Here is a 21,333-nt window from a genome sequence, read left to right as displayed (position 1 = left end):
CAACCCCGGAAATACTCGGCGAGCTCCGAGCATGCTCGCTCATCACTACTGTATAAAAGAGGTGTTCAGTAGTCATCAGTCATTGTACAGGAGGGGGAGCAGGTAAGCTGTGACATCACCAGCTGGGAATGTTGGATACTGTGGGGAAAAAAAACCCTTTGGCCAGTGTGAAAATTCACAGATTTTTTATTTCGTTCTTGTAATTAAAAAAAGTCTAATTTTTTTTTTTAAATATGTAACACAACAACGTATTCTAAAGACTTGGTGACTCACTGTTCACATTCCATGTACCACATGCAGATAGGCTGCACCTGAAAAATCTGCTGGTGTGAACGCAGGCTAAAAGATGCCAGCTTTAAAGGGAATCTGTCACCCCTTTTTTGAGATATCATATAATGATATCATTCAATTGTGTGTCACGTAAGGATTCTCTTAGTACTTTTGCTTCCCCCTGACCCCGCACCTTTCATACATAAATACCTTTTTTAGATCGGTTCTGATGTATATAAACTGCCACGGTCTGGTCCGCTGGGCGGGGCTTATTCACCTGCTCCCCCCCCTCCCTGTCTTGCTCTACACAAGAAGAAATGCGTAGAGCAAGACAGGGAGGGGGGAAGCAGGTGAATAAGCCCCGCCCAGCAGACCAGACCGTGGCAGTTTACATGCATCAGAACCGATATAAAAAAGGTATTTATGTATGAAAGGTGCGGGATCAGGGCGAAGCAAAAGTACTAAGAGAATCCTTATGTGACACACAATTGAATGATATCATTATATGATATCTCAAAAAAGGGGTGACAGATTCCCTTTAATATACAAATGATGATAAATCTACAGATAAAAGGACAGAGGCCGCAGTGTGGCCCAGGGTCGGGGGGTTACCAGGGCTCAGCGAGCACCAGATGAGGGCGGTTGTTACAGACAAAGTCCAAGTACTTGAAAACTAATGTAACCACAAACGCTTATGAAACAAGAACCGAATCGTGGCAGTGTCCCATAACCTCCCTGGGTCACCGGGCTCTCGGGTGACATCACCTCCCTGGGTCGCCGGGCTCTCGGGTGACATCACCTTCCTGGGTCGAGGGGCTCTCAGGTGACATCACCGCGCTTGGTCGAGGGGCTCTCAGGTGACATCACAACGGTCTATGCAGATTCTCCATAAACTTTGTGTAGAACTTTTCTGAAAGGCAGAAGTCACTTATTACTGTCTACTGTCCCGTGCCCGGGGAGAGCAGGTATAAGTAGCCCAGCCCCCACGTGGTTAGTCACCTGTATCCGGCTTAATGTGTCCGTGCCGCATGAGAAAATCCAGGACAACCAGAGCGCAGTTAGGTTTAAACTCCTGGGTGGCAATGGCGTCTGTCACCTGCCGAAGCGATATGACCTGTCAGATGGGCACAGTACACACTCTGCTCTGGCACGGAGGGGCCACTGTAGACCCACCTTATCCAGGGGCCACAGATAGAACTCCTGCACCTCTCCGTCCCCTACTCGAGGCTGGAAAGACTCAGGAACCTCCAGATCAAACACAAACTGGCACTCCAGGTACAGGGCATCGTCGTGCTGATAGGCATAGCTGTGCGGGCAAAGTGACAGTCCATTACATGGTGAGCACACACACAGGCTACACTACAGTCATACCCCGAGGGATTCTAGTCCTAGAAATAATATACACACAATGGCACATAGTGCAGGGAAGGGCGCCAAAATTAATGTGGAACACTCAGGTCGGAAAGGGCAAGCCAAACATCCGGACCCCCATGACTGCGTCAGCATACAAAAAAGACTGAGCTGTGGGAACTACCATGGGAAAGGGCGTCTGTAGCTGCATTATGTGGACACTGCCATGGGGATGGTCATTGTAGCATGTGGACAATGCCATGGAGACGGGCATCTTGAGTAGTAGTATGTGAACACTGCCGTGGGGACGGTCGTCTGGAGCTGTAGTATGGGGGCACTGACGTGGGGAGCGTCGTCTGGAGCTGTAGTATGTGGGCACTGCCGTGGGGACGGTCGTCTGGAGCTGTAGTATGTGGGCACTGCCGTGGGGACGGTCGTCAAGAGCTGTAGTATGTGGGCACTGCCGTGGGGACGGTCTTCTGGAGCTGTAGTATGTGGGCACTGCCGTGGGGACGGTCGTCTGGAGCTGTAGTATGTGGGCACTGCCGTGGGGACGGTCGTCTGGAGCTGTAGTATGTGGGCACTGCCGTGGGGATGGTCGTCTGGAGCTGTAGTATGTGGGCACTGCCGTGGGGACGGTCTTCTGGAGCTGTAGTATGTGGGCACTGCCGTGGGGACGGTCCTCTGGAGCTGTAGTATGTGGACACTGCCATGGGGACGGTCCTCTGGAGCTGTAGTATGTGGGCACTGCCGTGGGGACGGTCCTCTGGAGCCGTAGTATGTGGGCACTGCCGTGGGGACGGTCCTCTGGAGCTGTAGTATGTGGGCAGTGCCATGGGGACGGCCGTCTGTAGGCTATAGTATGTGGGCACTGCCATGGGGACGGTCGTCTGTAGCTATAGTATGTGGGCACTGCCATAGGGACGGTCGTCTGTAGCTATAGTATGTGGGCACTGCCGTGGGGACGGTCGTCTGTAGCTATAGTATTTGGGCACTGCCATGGGGACGGTTGTGTTGCCTGTAGCTATAGTATGTGGGCACTGCCATGGGGACGGGCGCCTGGAGCTGTAGTATTTGGGCACTGCTGCAGGGGCTGACATGAAGAATACTACAAAGTACCAGTGAGCATAAAGTTACTGTCATGAAGGAGAAAGGAAAATCCAATAACCGCAAGAAAAAATATTTTAAATCATTTATTTTAGATATTAAAAAAAAAAAAAAAAAAAAAACAAGGAAGAATTAAAAATACATATTAATGCAGTCAACGTGTTTCCAGCTGTACAAGCTCTTAAACTAGATCAATAAGTGCTTGTATGGCTAGAAACACGTCGACGTTGGCATTAATAGTATTTTTAATTCTTCCTTCATTATTTTTTTTTAATAGCTAAAATAAATTATGTTTTAAAATGTTTTTTCTTGCGGTTCCTCTCCCTTCTTGACTGCATCGCTCAGGACCCTAGCCTGAGATCTCCGAGCCCCGCGCCCTCATCCAGGCATTTCTCAATCCGGATACCTGATGGGTTTATTTTTTTTCACAATGTTACTGCGCCCACTAGAGGCGGGTACTGTGTGTACAGCCCAGCATGGGCACAATGTGGCATCCATCCTCATCATCATCCCCCAGAGCTCACCTGACAGTCCCGGCAGGTCTGGCTGTGGATGCAAGGGATTCTGGGATACACGCCTCCTCCATACACTCCTTCAGAAGGGTCTCCCACACCCCGGACCCCGCAGCGATTCCACCGGCCGCCTGTAAACGGCGCAATCATCAGGCACCCAGAACAGGGCAGGCTGCCCACTGCAGCCGTTTCTGGGCAGAGGTTCCCCTTTATAAAGGATATAAAGCCCCTCACCAGATGGTCGAGCTTTCCGGGGTAGTTGGGTTTGGTCAGTGACCGCCGAGCGATCCACATAAAGATATCAGCTCCTCTGTGTAGAAAGCCGTTCACATGGACGCCGTATCGGGGGACACCCAGGAGGGCTGCGGCAGGGGAAGAGAGCGATAATGGCAGTCATAAAAACCACAAAACATACAGACATCAGCGACTAATAGACTGCAAGCTCATGAGCCCACAGTGAGGTCACAGGACTCACGTGTCGCCGCTCGCTCCATGCTGAGAAGAGGAGGATCCGAGAATAAATCCTTCACATCATAGAGCTGCGGGCAAGAAGAGGAAACTGTTATATATGTGTATAGTAGTGGCTGGAGGGATGGTGGGCAGATCGCAGGCGGGAGGGTGGGCAGATCGCAGGCGGGAGGGTGGGCAGATCGCAGGCGGGGTAGTGGGCAGATCGCAGGCGGGATAGTGGGCAGATCGCAGGCGGGATGGTAGGAGTAGCAGGCGGGATGGTAGGAGTAGCAGGCGAGATGGTGGGCGATCGCAGGCGGGATGGTGGGCGATCGCAGGCGGGAGGGTAGGAATAGGCAGGTGGGATGGATCACAGGCAGAATTGGTGGGTGGATCGCAGGCGGGAGGGTAGGAATAGGTGGGATGGTGGGTGGATCGCAGCTGGATTGGTGGGCAGATCGCTGGCAGGATGGAGAATCGCAGGTGGGATTGGTGGGGGATGGTAAGGGATCGTTGGGGATCAAAGGAGACACTGATCTACATATGACGGGAGAAAATCAATATGGAGAAATCCCCGCACTTACAGCCCCGGCTGCTACCACTAACGTTATCAACTCCTTCCCGACAAGGCCAAGTTCCAGTTTTGTTTTTTTACTTCCAACAAGAGCGGGACAAGCTGTGCTTGTGATTGAGGGCATACATTTTCACACATTAAATTATTTTTTCCATTTTCCAGTACATTGGTGAAGTGAAAGCAGGAAAAAGACAAAACAATTGTGACGAGTTGGCGATGTGACTCTACTCTTCAGTGTGTTTCCGGTGATATCAAACTTGTCCAGATTTGTCTTTATTATTTTAGTGATGAAAACAAGAAACAAAAATATGTAAAAAATAAAAAGTCACCCTTCCCCCGAGGAAGCTCCTTGCGGCAGCGATACGTGTGGGGTCTCTCCCACCCCCTCGCTCCACTGGGACGTCACTCCTGTTACGGACCTTCAGACGAGCCTCCTCTGAGCTCACCACGCAGCGGTGATTTTTTTGGCACTTTTTCTAGACTCCTGCATTTCTATCTATACGTCCAGGCTGCCCATGTTTCTAAGTGATTTTAATGTTTGTCATGATTAAGGCGTTTAATGAAGGTTACAATCTAGAGTCGTCATGTTGGGTGTGCGCACCATTTTTTGGCTGGTGTTTTCCCTTCTAGCTGATGACCAGGGGCTCCTTGACTCTCCATTCTCATGGTTTCTCCGTGAGACGGGACTCAGCGTCACAGGACAGGACATTGTGATCGCTTCTTACCGTTTTCATTTGCAACCTTGCACCAGGGAAACAAAAAATACATATGTTTGTGAGTCCTGAATTTTTCTTTTCTGTCTCCAGTGTTTATGTATTTAGTGTCTTTATATATTTTACAGAGTGAAAAGGAGGAAGGGGGTTTTTAACTTTTATGTTTTTAGTCTCCTAAGGGACCGTGAACCTGTGATCATCGGATCACATCTAATATATACGGTGATTAGTCACCATTGCTGTATATAGGAGAAATCACAGTCTCCTTTGAAGGTCGCGCTCTGCCACCGGGAGGATGAACACACGGTAACAAGTGTTGGTGCGGCTCGTGGGCAGACAAGAGGAAGCACACAGTGTAGTGCAAAAACCAGCAGGAAGGTAACCCAAAAACAGCTGGCGAGACCCGAACCCGAGGTGGAAAATCACACAGACTGGACACCAGGAGCAGGACCAGGTGAGATCGGTGTCCCCAAACTTGTTCAACCAGCAAGGGCTGTTACGGCAAGTGAAAAATAGGTATTAGACCTACCGGTAATTATGTTTCCAGGAGTCCATCCTGACAGCACCATGGAGGGAGTCCTCACAGGGACAAAAAAAAGCACACGAGGGGTTAAAAGGCCCCACCCCACCCCAATTCCTTCAGTGTTTTAACAAGCACCACACCATGAATGATGCAACATAACACTTATTAACAATATCATATTACGTCATATGACATATCATAATCAGGGAGGGAACTAACCATGCTGTCAGGATGGACTCCTGGAAACACAATTACCGGTAGGTCTAATACCCATTTTCCTGGACGTCCCTCCTGACAGCACCATGGAGAATACCAGAGTACCTCCTCAGGATGGGATTACTGTCTGGAGAACCTTTCTCCTAAAAGCAGTCTGTTGGTCAGATAGCACATCTAATTTATAATGCCTGCGAAACGTCTCCAGCCTGGCCCACGTTGCAGCCCTACAGATCTGATCTACTGAAGCTCCCTTTCAGCCCAGGAGGTAGACACTGCTCTAGTCAAGTGGGCTCTTAGGGGGATGGGGGATAAGGCCTTCTGACTGATAGGCTAAGGAAATTACAAAGGTAATCCATCTTGCAAAAGACGCTTTAGAGGCTTTCCTCCTCTTATTTTTACCCGTGAACAGGAGGAACAAGTTATGGTCCTGTTTCCAACTACAAGTGGCCTCTAGATATTCAATAACTGCTTGCCTGACGTCCAACATGTGGAGGGCCCGCTCCTTCTCATTTGAGGGGTTCTCGCAAAAGGAAGGTAAAATGATTTCCTTGCAGGATGCTATCTTGGGTACAAAGGCAGGGTCCAATCTTAAGATTATACAATCCTCCCAGATTTGAAGATATGCGTCACGGGTAGACAGGGCCTGGATCTCCCTTACTCGTTTAGCCGTGGTAATGGCCACTAGTAACACCTTTTTTAATGTCCAGACCGAGATGGGCATCTCCTCCTCTGGAACATAAGGTTCTTTGCATAGGGACATAAGAACCAGGTTTAGGTCCGCCTGATTGTAGGGCGCATTCTCTGTACTGCTCTGACGAACCTTATTATCCATGGGTGAGTGGCCAAGGGGAAGTTAAAGTAAGTGCTCAACGCCGCTATCTGAACCTTTAGGGTGCTGGGTCTAAATCCTTTATTAAACCCTGCCTGAAGGAAATCTAAGACCCCTGGGATATCGGCAGCACCCGCCATGAAGTCAGACCTGCCACCCTCCAAGCAGAACCTCTTCCAGATCTTGTAGTATATTGCAGAAATGACCGGTTTCCTGCTAGCCTGGATAGTAGCCATGACCTGGTCCGACAAGCCCCGAGATCTCAGGATCCGAGCAGAAAGATGAATCCTTCCTGGGTACTGATGGAAGACTGGGTGCACTGGTGTATAATATCCTCCCTCTGAGGAAGCAGGATCGGATCTTCTACCGCCATGGACCCTAGCAGTGGGAACCAACTTCTCCTCGGCCAGTATGGGACGATCAGAAGTACCTTCGCTCGATCTTCTTGAATCTTCTTGAGGACAGCTGGAATGAGTGCCATCGGTGGGAAGGCATAAGAGAGGGACCTGTCCCACCTCTGACTCCGCGCATCGACAGCCTCTAGGACGTCTAACTGATTCAGCGAATAGAATCTGGGCACCTTTGAATTTTTCCTGGTCGCAAACAAGTCTATCCGAGGAGTCCCCCAGAGATGACTTAGGTACTGGAACACCTCCTCGTTCAGCTCCCGTTCTGTTGACCAGATCTTCCATCTGCTTAGGTAATCTGCCACAACATTTTGAGAGCCTTCGAGATGAACCACAGTTACTGATAGAATCTTTTCCTGAGCAAAGGAGACGGTCCTTTCTGCTAGATCTTGGAGTGCCCGACAAGGAAGGAAACCATTGTTACATTGTCTGACAGTATTCTGACGTGTTGATTCCTCAATTCCTGATTCCGCCTTAGAGCTTGCCACGAGGCGTAAAGCTCCCTGTAGTTGGATGACCTGTAGCGGATCTCTTCCGGCCATCTGCCCAGAAGGATTCTTCCCTCTAGTTGAGCTCCCAATCTCCACTTGCTGGCGTCCGTGGTAATCACCACGGGGAGGAGATCCACTGGATGCCCACCTGTAGATTTCTGGGCTGAGACCACCAAAGTAGAGATCTTCTTACTGCCGGGAATAAAGACATTGTTTTGTCGAGTGAGGACAGCCGCCGATCCTAAACTGACAGGATATCTCTCTGCAGAATTCTTGAGTGTGTTTATAGGCCAGCCGAGGAACTCCATTGTTGAAATGGTCAGATCTCTGTGTTGAGCCAGTCCTTCTGCCGATCTTGCTACCACAAGAAAGTCGTCCAGGTACGGCACTATGACGATCCCCTGGTTCCTTAGGTAAGCCACCACCTCTGATATCAGCTTGGTGAAAACTCGGTGAGCAGAGGTCAAAAGGAAGGCACTGAAACTAGAAGTGGCAGGTTCGATTCGGCAGCTTCACCGCAAAACTCAAAAACTTTTGGGACACTGGGTGGACAGGAACCTGATAGTAGGAACTTTTCTGGTCGAGAGTGCAAATCAAGGCGTCTTTGTCTATGAGGTGGACTGTAAATCTTACCGACTCCATCCTGAACCTTTTGTAATTGAACCAGAGGTTGAGAAGTTTTAGATTTATTACCGTACGGGCCTCTCCTGACGGTTTTATGATGGAGAACAGGGAGTAAAAGGTACCCTCACCCACCTCTGCCAGGGGAACCGGGACTATGGCGGCCGAGCTGACCAGCTCTTCCAAGTCTGCTAACATAGCGGAATCTGCTGCCACTATAGTGGGAGCAATAAACCTTTCGGAGGGAGGAGAGGTAAATTCTATTACATTCCCTTCTGCTATGGTCCTGAGGACCCATTGGTTCTGGATAATCTGGAGCCAATTTGTTGCAAAGTCTCATGTCTCCCCCCTATCGGAATGGCATCATTGCCTCCTGGGTCTCGAGCTCGAACCAAACAAGGAACTCTTGCTCTTCCCCTCCTTTACCATAGAAACCACTGTAGGTTCATTTAGTGGCCTGACTCTTGGTATTCAAATTGTCTCCGGGCAGGGCCTCCCTTCCGAAAGGACTGGTTCCTTCTAAACCTGTCTTCTGGGAACCCCTTCTTTTTATCAAAAGACTGCTTTAGGATGTTATCCAATGCCGGTCCAAATACCCTCAATCCAGAGAAGGGAATGGAGCACAGCTTGGTCTTGGAGGCATTATCTGCAGACCAAGATTTTATCCAAATAGCTCTACGGTCCACATTGGACAGTGAGCTATTCCTAGCGTAGAATCTGACAGATTCGGCAGATGTATCGGCCAAGAAGTCAGTAGCTGGTTTCATCAGGGGAAGGGAGGCTAAGATAACATCTCTTTGGGTCTTACTGGACAAAGGTTCCTCCAATTGTCCCATCCACAAGAACATAGATCTAGCCACGGACGTAGCAGCTATGTTCATTCTGATCAAGGCCGCAGATGACTCCCAAGCCCGTTTCAGGAGAATGTCAGCCTTTCTGTCCATTGGGTCCCTAAAATTTGAAGAGTCCTCGAATGGGATGGATGTCTTCTTAGCGACTGGCACATCAATATTCGGGATCTCCTCCCAGACCTTAATGTCTTCCAGATCAAAAAGTAGGCGACTTTTGAAGTCCCGAGACAGCACCAACCGTTTTTCCATATCCTCCCACTCTTTCAACACCATAGCGCGAATGTGATCACTTAGCGGGAACACACGCTGCTTTTGCGCTCTAAGGCCCCCGAATATTAAGTCCTGTCTGTACTGTGGTTTTGGGACCTCCTCCACCTGCATCGCATCTCTAATGGCCTGTACCAGTTCATCCGTATCTTCAGAGGAAAATAAGTATTTCACCCTCTTCGTCCTGGTCTGACCCCAGGGGATGGGATTCCTCGTCTGAGCTCTGCTCCATCTCCCACCTAGGCCTCTTAGGACACGGACCCAGACTGGGAGGCTGCGGACGAGAGAGGCAGGATATAGAGGCCTGTTCCTCTTCCCGGATCAGGAACCTCACTTAAGATAGAAGGGATGGCTGTTCTTCCCTTACAACCTTGGTAGTACAAGTATCGCAGAGTGATCTGCCATAGGTGTCAAGGAGCTTCGTATGACATATGGGGCAACGCCTGGATTTTGTGGAGGCTTTGCCAGTCCGTTTGGGCATAGGCAGGGGCATAGCTGGGGTTCCCTTATCCTGCACAGCGCAAGAGAGGGAATAGTTTAGGGGCTGAGTGCCGAGGACAGGCCAAGTGCTGAGGATGGGGATGAGGATGGCGCACTTACTCAGTCATCCTGGTCCATCTTGCCTGGATCGTCGATTGTACCGCTGCACACCCTGCACGATCCAGGAAACTGGTCTGTTGTCTGTCTCGTTGCAGTTCTGCGTTCCACCCTGGAACGCGCGCCGACCTCTTCCCCGGCGCCGGTGACATCACCAGAAGTGCGATGGCCTCCCATAGCGTGACTTCCGGAAGAAGCGATGCAAGCCGGCCGGCGTCCGAGCCGAGAGCCTCCCATTGGAAGGAGCGGCTCAACCCAGGAGCATGTCCGCTCGCTGGTCTCTGGAGCCGAGGGACTCCGCACTGGGAAGTGTCAGCCTCAGGCCACTTGACAGGGGGAAGGATTTGGACGAGCCGCACGATCCCCGAGCCGTCCCGTAAGCTGCGCTTTTCTCGTGCGTCCCTCCATGCAGGGACAGAAAAAACACTGAGGGATTTGGGGTGGGGTGGGGTGGGGCCTTTTAACCTCTCGTGTGCTTTTCCTGTCCCTGTAAGGAGGAGGAGGACGCCCTACATGGTGCTGTCAGGAGGGACGTCCTGGAAAAATCCAATTTTCTTGTCAATAATATTTGGGCTAAAGGAATGGGGGGGGGGGGCAGGCATCCCAGAGAGGTCCCAAAGAGTGGAAAAAAAAGACAATAACTGATTGTATGGCATAACAGTCAAACAGCGGCTAACAACATCCTGCGGCACAAGCCGTTATCAGCAGTCACCACAAAGGAGGCCCTCCGACGCCTCACCGCCCAGGAGAACCACCCCCCCATATCTTACAGCCCAGGAAGCCACCCCGACATCTGACCATCAAAGAGGCCACCATGCAGGAGAGGCCAGACCAGAGTTAGCTATAACACAGGCAGGCTTCCACCACAGCTGACCCAATGCACATTGACATGGTCATCAGAAGTTGATGGGCCCCTATCAAGAAATGCTGAAAAGATGGCCGTCGGGTGTTAATGGCTCCGATCCGGGAACTAATAGATGAGTACGAGGAGGGGAGGACAAAGTCCGCAGAGATCTGGAACACGAGAACGGGGCACAAACCCACCGTCTCCTGATGGAGGACAGGAAAGGGTAATATGAAGGAAAGGGCAGAGAGTGGAGACACGCTGTGCTCGGAGGCCACCAGATATGCCACCATCCATAAAACCAGCCTCAGGGAGAGGCATCCGAAGAGCCTGAAGGGAAGATGACCGGAGCGGAGCCAGAACAGGAAGGAGAGAGGAGCCGAATGGGCCGAATCCTGGAGGAAGGGTCAATCGTCTCAGCGAAAAGACAACACCGGCTGAGAGTACGTAGAAGGGGGAAAACTGGAGGCTGCAGAGCACCGGAAACTGCTCATGATGAGGGACAAAAGAGCTTATTCCAAAGTTCAGTTTGAGCACCAGAATCTGAACCCCATTGTTTTCAATGGGACCGAACTTTTGAACTGGAAAATATTCTCTCTCCATGGGACTACATGATGGAGGCGACGGGCGGTCACCAGATCCTGACGGCAGAGGCCACGGGCGGTCACCAGATCCTGACGGCAGAGGCTACGGGCGGTCACCAGATCCTGACGGCAGAGGCCACGGGCGGTCACCAGATCCTGACGGCAGAGGCGACGAGCAGTCACCAGAAACTGACAGCAGAGGCAACACGTGCTCACCAGATCCTGATGGAGGCGACAGCGGTCAGATACTGATGATGGAGGTGACGGGCGGTCACCAGATACTGCTGATGGAGGTGACGGGCGGTCACCAAAAACTGATGACGGAGGTGACGGGCAGTCACCAGATACTGATGACGGAGGTGACGGGCGGTCACCAAAAACTGATGACGGAGGTGACGGGCAGTCACCAGATACTGATGATGGAGGTGACGGGCGGTCACCACATACTGATGACGGAAGCGACGGGCGGTCACCAGATACTGATGATGGAGGTGACGGGTGGTCACCAAAAACTGATGACGGAGGTGACGGGCAGTCACCAGATACTGATGAAGGAGGCGACGGGCTGTCACCAGATACTGATGATGGAAGCGACGGGCTGTCACCAGATACTGATGATGGAAGCGACGGGCGCACTGGTCTAACACAGCTGTGTTCACTTACACATGGTGGCCTCACACAAGAGGATACAGATTGTTTGATCCCACAAGCGCCAGACAACAGCAGAACAACAGTGCGAATAATCACAGAGATCAAAGGTGTCACAGGATAAACCACAGCGGAAATACAGATTCTGTACAGGGTGATATAAGAGGAGTGGTGATATCACATCTTATTACAGTATAGGGTGATAAGGGGAGCGGTGATATCACATCTTATTACAGTATAGGGTGATAAGGGGAGCGGTGATATCACATCTTATTACAGTACAGGGGTATATAAGAGGAGCGGTGATATCTTATTACATTACAGGGTGATAAGGGGAGCGGTGATATCACATCTTATTACAGTACAGGGGGATATAAGAGGAGCGGTGATATCACATCTTATTACAGTACAGGGTGATAAGAGGAGCGGTGATATCACATCTTATTACAGTACAGGGGGATATAAGAGGAGCGGTGATATCACATCTTATTACAGTACAGGGTGATATAAGAGGAGCGGTGATATCACATCTTATTACAGTACAGGGGGATATAAGAGGAGCGGGGATATCACATCTTATTACAGTACAGGGGGATATAAGAGGAGCGGTGATATCACATCTTATTACAGTATAGGGTGATAAGGGGAGCGGTGATATCACATCTTATTACAGTACAGGGGTATATAAGAGGAGCGGTGATATCTTATTACATTACAGGGTGATAAGGGGAGCGGTGATATCACATCTTATTACAGTACAGGGGGATATAAGAGGAGCGGTGATATCACATCTTATTACAGTACAGGGTGATAAGAGGAGCGGTGATATCACATCTTATTACAGTACAGGGGGATATAAGAGGAGCGGTGATATCACATCTTATTACAGTACAGGGTGATATAAGAGGAGCGGGGATATCACATCTTATTACAGTACAGTGTTGTGAGTTCATTTTCCCATTCACCGTCGATGTCTGAAGAACTCCCTCTTCTGGTGAAGGAAGGTAGTGAGGCTGATTACCAAACACCTGATCTGGTAGATGATGACTGGGTAACAGGAAATTCTGACTGGATATAAGGCAGCCGACGCCCTTCTGAGTCGCTGGTGATTTCTCTGCTGGATTCTTGGAGACCAGTCTGATTCCTGCTTCCCAAAGATAAGTTTTTGCTCTGCTATTGAACTTATTAGTTTTGTTTTGATTACCTTGTTTTTTGGAGTTCAGCCATCCCCGGTTGGGGGTGTGCCGAGTTCCATTTTTGTCTCTGATCAGTTTGTCTCTTTGCTCTGTCTTCAGAATTTACTTGAGTGCTGATATAGACTTTTTGAAGTCCTAGTGACTTCAGGGCCTGTTTTTCCTATCAGACGGTTGGGACATTTTTTGGTAGGGTTTTTTACGGATTGCAGGCAGCAGCTTTTCTATCCTGTCCTTTTTAGTTAGCTTGGGCCCCATCGTTTGCTCAACCTATCTTTCTATCTGTGTTAGTGTTTTCATCTTGCTTCACCATCATTATATGTTGGGGGCTGCCTATTGCTTTGGGGTCTGCTCTGGGGCAGTTTAGATTTCCCCTTTCTTTCTTTAGTTCTCCGGCTGTGTTCGAGGGGGTCTAGGGCATCGTAGGAACCCCCCACGGCTACTGTTAGTTGTTGTGGATAGGATCAGGGGTCTGCAATCCGATAGCTACCAACCTCTCCGGTTTTCTGGACTTAGCTTGTATTTTTGTTTTTTCTTCCTTCGGTGACTCGTTCATAACAGTACAGGATGATATAAGAGGAGCGGTGATATCACATCTTATTACAGTACAGGGTGATATAAGAGGAACGGTGATATCACATCTTATTACAGGACAGGGGGATATAAGAGGAACGGTGATATCACATCTTATTACAGGACAGGGGGATATAAGAGGAGCGGTGATATCACATCTTATTACAGTACAGGATGATATAAGAGGAGTGGTGATATCACATCTTATTACAGTACAGCAGTGATATAAGAGCGGTGATATCACATCTTATTACAGTACAGGGGGATAAAAGCGGTGCAGTGATATCACATCTTATTACAGTACAGGGGGATATAAGAGGAGCGGTGATATCACATCTTATTACAGTACAGGGGGATATAAGAGGAACGGTGATATCACATCTTATTACAGGACAGGGGGATATAAGAGGAACGGTGATATCACATCTTATTACAGGACAGGGGGATATAAGAGGAGCGGTGATATCACATCTTATTACAGTACAGGATGATATAAGAGGAGTGGTGATATCACATCTTATTACAGTACAGCAGTGATATAAGAGCGGTGATATCACATCTTATTACAGTACAGGGGGATAAAAGCGGTGCAGTGATATCACATCTTATTACAGTACAGGGGGATATAAGAGGAGTGGTGATATCACACCTTATTACAGTACAGGGTGATATAAGAGGAGCGGTGATATCACATCTTATTACAGGACAGGGGGATATAAGAGGAGCGGTGATATCACATCTTATTACAGGACAGGGTGATATAAGAGGAGCGGTGATATCACATCTTATTACAGGACAGGGTGATATAAGAGGAGCTGCGATATCACATCTTATTACAGTACAGGGTGATATAAGAGGAGCGGAGATATCACATCTTATTACAGTACAGCAGTGATATACATTACGGTACAGAGGGGAGGTCACCTCTTATTACAGTACAGCGGGGAGGTCACCTTTTATTACGGTACAGCGGGGAGGTCACCTCTTGTTACGGTACAGCGGGGAGGTCACCTCTTGTTACGGTACAGCGGGGAGGTCACCTCTTGTTACGGTACAGCGGGGAGGTCACCTCTTATTACGGTACAGCGGGGAGGTCACCTCTTATTACGGTACAGCGGGGAGGTCTCCTTACGTTGCGCTCTCACCTCGTTCCTCCATTCCCGCAGACAGGGGAAGCCGTCCCGCTTCCGCAGCGCCTCCATCACCTCCTGCACCGCCGTAGTCCGCTCTTGGGGGCCGCGCAGTTGGTCGCTCAGCTCCAGTCGGGCTCCAGACCCTTCATACAGTGTGAATACGTCCGAACTCTGTACCAGGATCTGCGCCACCGGCGGCGTCACCCACCCGACCCGCTGACCGAGGACACAGAACGGGAGGCAACCTGCGGAATCAGAGGGGACGGCTGTAACAGGACCCCCATTATCTGTGCTGCTCACAGAGTCATACACGCAGGGGGAGCGAGATTCAGTGTATTCACCCCGGGCTCACACACAACAGTCCACTCCACCTGCACGCTGCAGATTGTTCAGCTTCAGCACGAGCTCTAGGACCCTCTGTGACCACGGGACGGGCGCCATATATGTGTGCAGGAAGCAACGCAGTCCACTCCACCTGCAGAAGAGACACCTGAGTGACCCACGGTCCGCTCCACCTGCAGAGGAGACCCCCGAGTGACCCGCGGCTCGTTCCACCCGCAGACGAGACCCCCGAGTGACCAGCAGTCCGCTCCACCCGCAGACGAGACCCCCGAGTCACCCGCAGTCCGCTCCACCCGCAGAGGAGACAACCACGGTCCGCTTCACCCGCAGAGGAGACACCCGAGTGACCCACGGTCCGCTCCACCCGCAGAGGAGACACCCGAGTGACCCACGGTCCGCTCCACCCGCAGAGGAGACACCCGAGTGACCCACGGTCCGCTCCACCCGCAGAGGAGACACCCGAGTGACCCGCGGTTCGCTCCACCCGCAGAGGAGACACCCGAGTGACCCGCGGTCCGCTCCACCCGCAGGAGACACCCGAGTGACCCGCGGTCCGCTCCACCCGCAGAGGAGACCCCCCCGAGTGACCCGCGGTCCGCTCCACCCGCAGAGGAGACCCCCCGAGTGACCCGCGGCCCGTTCCACCCGCAGAGGAGACACCCGAGTGACCCGCGGTCCGCTCCACCCGCAGAGGAGACACGAGTGACCCGTGGTCCTCTCCACCCGCAGAGACCCCCCCCGAGTGACCCGCGGCCCGTTCCACCCGCAGAGGAGACACCCGAGTGACCCGCGGTCCGCTCCACCCGCAGAAGAGACACCCGAGTCACCCACGGTCCGCTCCACCCACAGAAGAGACACCCGAGTCACCCACGGTCCGCTCCACCCGCAGAGAAGACAACCACGGTCCGCTTCACCCGCAGAGGAGACACCCGAGTGACCCACGGTCCGCTCCACCCGCAGAGGAGACACCCGAGTGACCCACGGTCCGCTCCACCCGCAGAGGAGACTCCCGAGTGATCCACGGTCCGCTCCACCCGCAAAGGAGACTCCCGAGGGACCCACGGCCCGCTCCACCCGCAGAGGAGACCTTCGAGTGACCCACGGTCCGCTCCACCCGCAGAGGAGACACCCAAGTGACCCGCGGTCCGCTCCACCCGCAGAGGAGACCCCCGAGTGACCCGCGGTCCGCTCCACCCGCAGAGGAGACCCCCGAGTGACCCGCGGTCCGCTCCACCCGCAGAGGAGACCCCCGAGTGACCCGCGGCCCGCTCCACCCGCAGAGGAGACCCCCGAGTGACCCGCGGCCCGCTCCACCCGCAGAGGAGACCCCCGAGTGACCCAGCGGTCAGCTCCACCCGCAGAGGAGACCCCCGAGTGACCAGCGGTCAGCTCCACCCGCAGAGGAGACCCCCGAGTGACCAGCGGTCAGCTCCACCCGCTGAGGAGACCCCCGAGTGACCAGCGGTCAGCTCCACCCGCTGAGGAGACCCCCGAGTGACCAGCGGTCAGCTCCACCCGCTGAGGAGACCCCCGAGTGACCCGCGGTCCGCTCCACCCGCAGACGAGACACCCGAGTGAACCGCGGTCCGCTCCACCCGCAGAGGAGACCCCCGAGTGACCCATGGCCCGCTCCACCCGCTGAGGAGACCCCCGAGTGACCAGCGGTCCGCTCCACCCGCAGACGAGACCACCGAGTGACCAGCGGTCTGCTCCACCCGCAGAGGAGACCCCCGAGTGACCCACGGGCCGCTCCACCCGCAGACGAGACACCCGAGTGACCCACGGCCCGCTCCACCCGCTGAGGAGACCCCCGAGTGACCCACGGTCCGCTCCACCCGCAGAGGAGACACCCGAGTGACCCACGGTCCGCTCCACCCGCAGAGGAGACACCCGAGTGACCCACGGTCCGCTCCACCCGCAGGAGACACCCGAGTGACCCACGGTCCGCTCCACCCGCAGAGGAGACACCCGAGTGACCCACGGTCCGCTCCACCCGCAGAGGAGACACCCGAGTGACCCACGGTCCGCTCCACCCGCAGAGGAGACACCCGAGTGACCCACGGTCCGCTCCACCAGCAGAGGAGACCCCCGAGTGACCCACGGCACGCTCCACCCGCAGAGGAGACACCCGAGTGACCCACGGCCCGCTCCACCCGCAGAGGAGACCCCCGAGTGACCCGCGGTCCGCTCCACCCGCAGACGAGACCCCCGAGTGACCCGCGGTCCGCTCCACCCGCAGACGAGACCCCCGAGTGACCCGCGGTCCGCTCCACCCGCAGACGAGACCCCCGAGTGACCCGCGGTCCGCTCCACCCGCAGACGAGACCCCCGAGTGACCAGCGGTCAGCTCCACCCGCAGAGGAGACCCCCGAGTGACCAGCGGTCAGCTCCACCCGCAGAGGAGACCCCCGAGTGACCAGCGGTCAGCTCCACCCGCAGAGGAGACCCCCGAGTGACCAGCGGTCAGCTCCACCCGCAGAGGAGACCCCCGAGTGACCAGCGGTCAGCTCCACCCGCAGAGGAGACCCCCGAGTGACCAGCGGTCCGCTCCACCCGCAGAGGAGACCCCCGAGTGACCAGCGGTCCGCTCCACCCGCAGAGGAGACCCCCGAGTGACCAGCGGTCCGCTCCACCCGCAGAGGAGACCCCCGAGTGACCAGCGGTCAGCTCCACCCGCAGAGGAGACCCCCGAGTGACCAGCGGTCAGCTCCACCCGCAGAGGAGACCCCCGAGTGACCAGCGGTCAGCTCCACCCGCAGAGGAGACCCCCGAGTGACCAGCGGTCAGCTCCACCCGCAGAGGAGACCCCCGAGTGACCAGCGGTCAGCTCCACCCGCAGAGGAGACCCCCGAGTGACCAGCGGTCAGCTCCACCCGCAGAGGAGACCCCCGACTGACCAGCGGTCAGCTCCACCCGCAGACGAGACCCCCGAGTGACCAGCGGTCAGCTCCACCCGCAGACGAGACCCCCGAGTGACCAGCGGTCAGCTCCACCCGCAGACGAGACCCCCGAGTGACCAGCGGTCACCTCCACCCGCAGACGAGACCCCCCGAGTGACCAGCGGTCAGCTCCACCCGCAGACGAGACCCCCGAGTGACCCACGGTCCGCTCCACCCGCAGACGAGACCCCCGAGTGACCCACGGTCCGCTCCACCCGCAGAGGAGACCCCCGAGTGACCCGCGGTCCGCTCCACCCGCAGACGAGACCACCGAGTGACCCATGGCCCGCTCCACTCGCTGAGGAGACCCCCAAGTGACCAGCGGTCCGCTCCACCCGCAGACGAGACCACCGAGTGACCCGCGGTCCGCTCCACCCGCAGAGGAGACCCCCGAGTGACCCACGGTCCGCTCCACCCGCAGAGACCCCCGAGTGACCCGCGGTCCGCTCCACCCGCAGAGGAGACCACCGAGTGACCAGCGGTCCGCTCCACCCGCAGACGAGACCACCAAGTGACCAGCGGTCAGCTCCACCCGCAGAGGAGACCCCCGAGTGACCCACGGTCCGCTCCACCCGCAGAGACCCCCGAGTGACCAGCGGTCAGCTCCACCCGCAGAGGAGACCCCCGAGTGACCCGCGGTCCGCTCCACCCGCAGAGGAGACCCCCGAGTGACCAGCGGTCAGCTCCACCCGCAGAGGAGACCCCCGAGTGACCAGCGGTCAGCTCCACCCGCAGAGGAGACCCCCGAGTGACCAGCGGTCAGCTCCACCCGCAGAGGAGACCCCCGAGTGACCAGCGGTCAGCTCCACCCGCTGAGGAGACCCCCGAGTGACCCACGGTCCGCTCCACCCGCTGAGGAGACCCCCAAGTGACCAGCGGTCACCTCCACCCGCAGACGAGACCCCCGAGTGACCAGCGGTCAGCTCCACCCGCAGACGAGACCCCCGAGTGACCCACGGTCCGCTCCACCCGCAGACGAGACCCCCGAGTGACCCACGGTCAGCTCCACCCGCAGACGAGACCCCCGAGTGACCCACGGTCCGCTCCACCCGCAGACGAGACCCCCGAGTGACCCACGGTCCGCTCCACCCGCAGAGGAGACCCCCGAGTGACCCGCGGTCCGCTCCACCCGCAGACGAGACCACCGAGTGACCCATGGCCCGCTCCACTCGCTGAGGAGACCCCCAAGTGACCAGCGGTCCGCTCCACCCGCAGACGAGACCACCGAGTGACCCGCGGTCCGCTCCACCCGCAGAGGAGACCCCCGAGTGACCCACGGTCCGCTCCACCCGCAGAGACCCCCGAGTGACCCGCGGTCCGCTCCACCCGCAGAGGAGACCACCGAGTGACCAGCGGTCCGCTCCACCCGCAGACGAGACCACCAAGTGACCAGCGGTCAGCTCCACCCGCAGAGGAGACCCCCGAGTGACCCACGGTCCGCTCCACCCGCAGAGACCCCCGAGTGACCAGCGGTCAGCTCCACCCGCAGAGGAGACCCCCGAGTGACCCGCGGTCCGCTCCACCCGCTGAGGAGACCCCCGAGTGACCCGCGGTCCGCTCCACCCGCTGAGGAGACCCCCGAGTGACCCACGGTCCGCTCCACCCGCTGAGGAGACCCCCGAGTGACCCACGGTCCGCTCCACCCGCTGAGGAGACCCCCGAGTAACCCGCGGTCCGCTCCACCCGCTGAGGAGACCCCCGAGTGACCCACGGTCCGCTCCACCCGCTGAGGAGACCCCCAAGTGACCAGCGGTCACCTCCACCCGCAGACGAGACCCCCGAGTGACCAGCGGTCAGCTCCACCCGCAGACGAGACCCCCGAGTGACCCACGGTCCGCTCCACCCGCAGACGAGACCCCCGAGTGACCCACGGTCCGCTCCACCCGCAGAGGAGACCCCCGAGTGACCCGCGGTCCGCTCCACCCGCAGACGAGACCACCGAGTGACCCACGGTCCGCTCCACCCGCAGACGAGACCCCCGAGTGACCCACGGTCCGCTCCACCCGCAGAGGAGACCCCCGAGTGACCCATGGCCCGCTCCACTCGCTGAGGAGACCCCCAAGTGACCAGCGGTCCGCTCCACCCGCAGACGAGACCACCGAGTGACCCACGGTCCGCTCCACCCGCAGACGAGACCCCCGAGTGACCCACGGTCCGCTCCACCCGCAGAGGAGACCCCCGAGTGACCCACGGCCCGCTCCACTCGCTGAGGAGACCCCCAAGTGACCAGCGGTCCGCTCCACCCGCAGACGAGACCACCGAGTGACCCGCGGTCCGCTCCACCCGCAGAGGAGACCCCCGAGTGACCCACGGTCCGCTCCACCCGCAGAGACCCCCGAGTGACCCGCGGTCCGCTCCACCCGCAGAGGAGACCACCGAGTGACCAGCGGTCCGCTCCACCCGCAGACGAGACCACCAAGTGACCAGCGGTCAGCTCCACCCGCAGAGGAGACCCCCGAGTGACCCACGGTCCGCTCCACCCGCAGAGACCCCCGAGTGACCAGCGGTCAGCTCCACCCGCAGAGGAGACCCCCGAGTGACCCGCGGTCCGCTCCACCCGCTGAGGAGACCCCCGAGTGACCCGCGGTCCGCTCCACCCGCTGAGGAGACCCCCGAGTGACCCACGGTCCGCTCCACCCGCTGAGGAGACCCCCGAGTGACCCACGGTCCGCTCCACCCGCTGAGGAGACCCCCGAGTAACCCGCGGTCCGCTCCACCCGCTGAGGAGACCCCCGAGTGACCCACGGTCCGCTCCACCCGCTGAGGAGACCCCCAAGTGACCAGCGGTCTGCTCCACCCACAGACACTGGAGGGAGATAATATCCAGCCCGTTCCAACAGACGGCAGCAGAGACCCCTCACCCCGGGTCACAGTTATCCAGCACGTGGCCTTATTGGGGGGAGTGTTATTATAAGTGGAGGGAGGAGCTAATCACAGGGTGAAGGATGATTGGTGCAAATATAAGACCCAGGACGTGTCTCCAGCAGCAGGAGGCGGCGGCCATCATTGTGGAGACCAAGAGCTGAGAAGCTGAGAGGAGCAATGGCCGCTTCGTAAGACGGGAGACCTGTGCTGTGGAGACGCTGTGTGTGACCTGTGCTGGGCGTTACTATGGACACAGGATCAGGCCCCTGCTCCTCGCTCCGGTCTCTCCTGTACAGTGAGGTCTCATTATACCCCTGTATAAGGATCTAGTGACGCAGTGTAGACTGTTATTCAGCATTGCTGTCTCCTCAGATTGTCAGCTCTTGTGATCAGGCCCCTGCTCCTCGCTCCGGTCTCTCCTGTACAGTGAGGCC

The 21,333-nt window shown here is 55.7% G+C and overlaps 1 protein-coding gene across 3 annotated transcripts; it reads right to left on the bottom strand.

Annotated features, from left to right (window-relative positions):
* Window positions 1-748: 748 nt before the first annotated feature.
* LOC141069361 (uncharacterized) lies at window positions 749-20,949 on the bottom strand. Of its 3 annotated transcripts, XM_073558849.1 has the most exons (10): window positions 20,836-20,949; window positions 15,125-15,228; window positions 14,766-14,998; window positions 3,715-3,778; window positions 3,474-3,601; window positions 3,252-3,370; window positions 1,444-1,576; window positions 1,270-1,366; window positions 1,104-1,180; window positions 749-1,069 (listed from the first exon to the last, which is right to left on the bottom strand). In XM_073558849.1, the coding sequence occupies exons 2-9, from the start codon at window positions 15,192-15,194 to the stop codon at window positions 1,134-1,136; spliced, it is 891 nt and encodes a 296-aa protein (XP_073414950.1). In that variant the 5' UTR covers window positions 15,195-15,228; window positions 20,836-20,949; the 3' UTR covers window positions 749-1,069; window positions 1,104-1,133. The 3 variants fall into 3 exon arrangements, with proteins under 3 accessions (XP_073414950.1, XP_073414948.1, XP_073414949.1); XM_073558847.1 differs by having other exon boundaries at window positions 751-1,180; XM_073558848.1 differs by having other exon boundaries at window positions 751-1,180; window positions 20,896-20,914.
* Window positions 20,950-21,333: the final 384 nt, after the last annotated feature.

Source organism: Dendrobates tinctorius, unplaced genomic scaffold (genome assembly GCF_039654945.1).
Source record: "Dendrobates tinctorius isolate UK_male_01 unplaced genomic scaffold, ASM3965494v1 ptg000259l, whole genome shotgun sequence".
Taxonomy (NCBI): domain Eukaryota; kingdom Metazoa; phylum Chordata; class Amphibia; order Anura; family Dendrobatidae; genus Dendrobates; species Dendrobates tinctorius.
Note: the sequence above shows the minus strand (reverse complement) of the source record. Positions and strands in the feature narration are given on the sequence as shown.

Excerpts from the sequence above, each read along its gene's own strand:
- LOC141069361 (XM_073558849.1), bottom strand. The coding sequence starts at position 15,194 with ATGGCGCCCGTCCCGTGGTCACAGAGGGTCCTAGAGCTCGTGCTGAAG. Across the intron at positions 3,779-14,765 it reads TGCGGGAATGGAGGAACGAG|CTCTATGATGTGAAGGATTT; the intron begins GTGAGAGCGCAA and ends TCTTGCCCGCAG. Across the intron at positions 1,367-1,443 it reads ATCTGTGGCCCCTGGATAAG|GTGACAGACGCCATTGCCAC; the intron begins GTGGGTCTACAG and ends TCGCTTCGGCAG.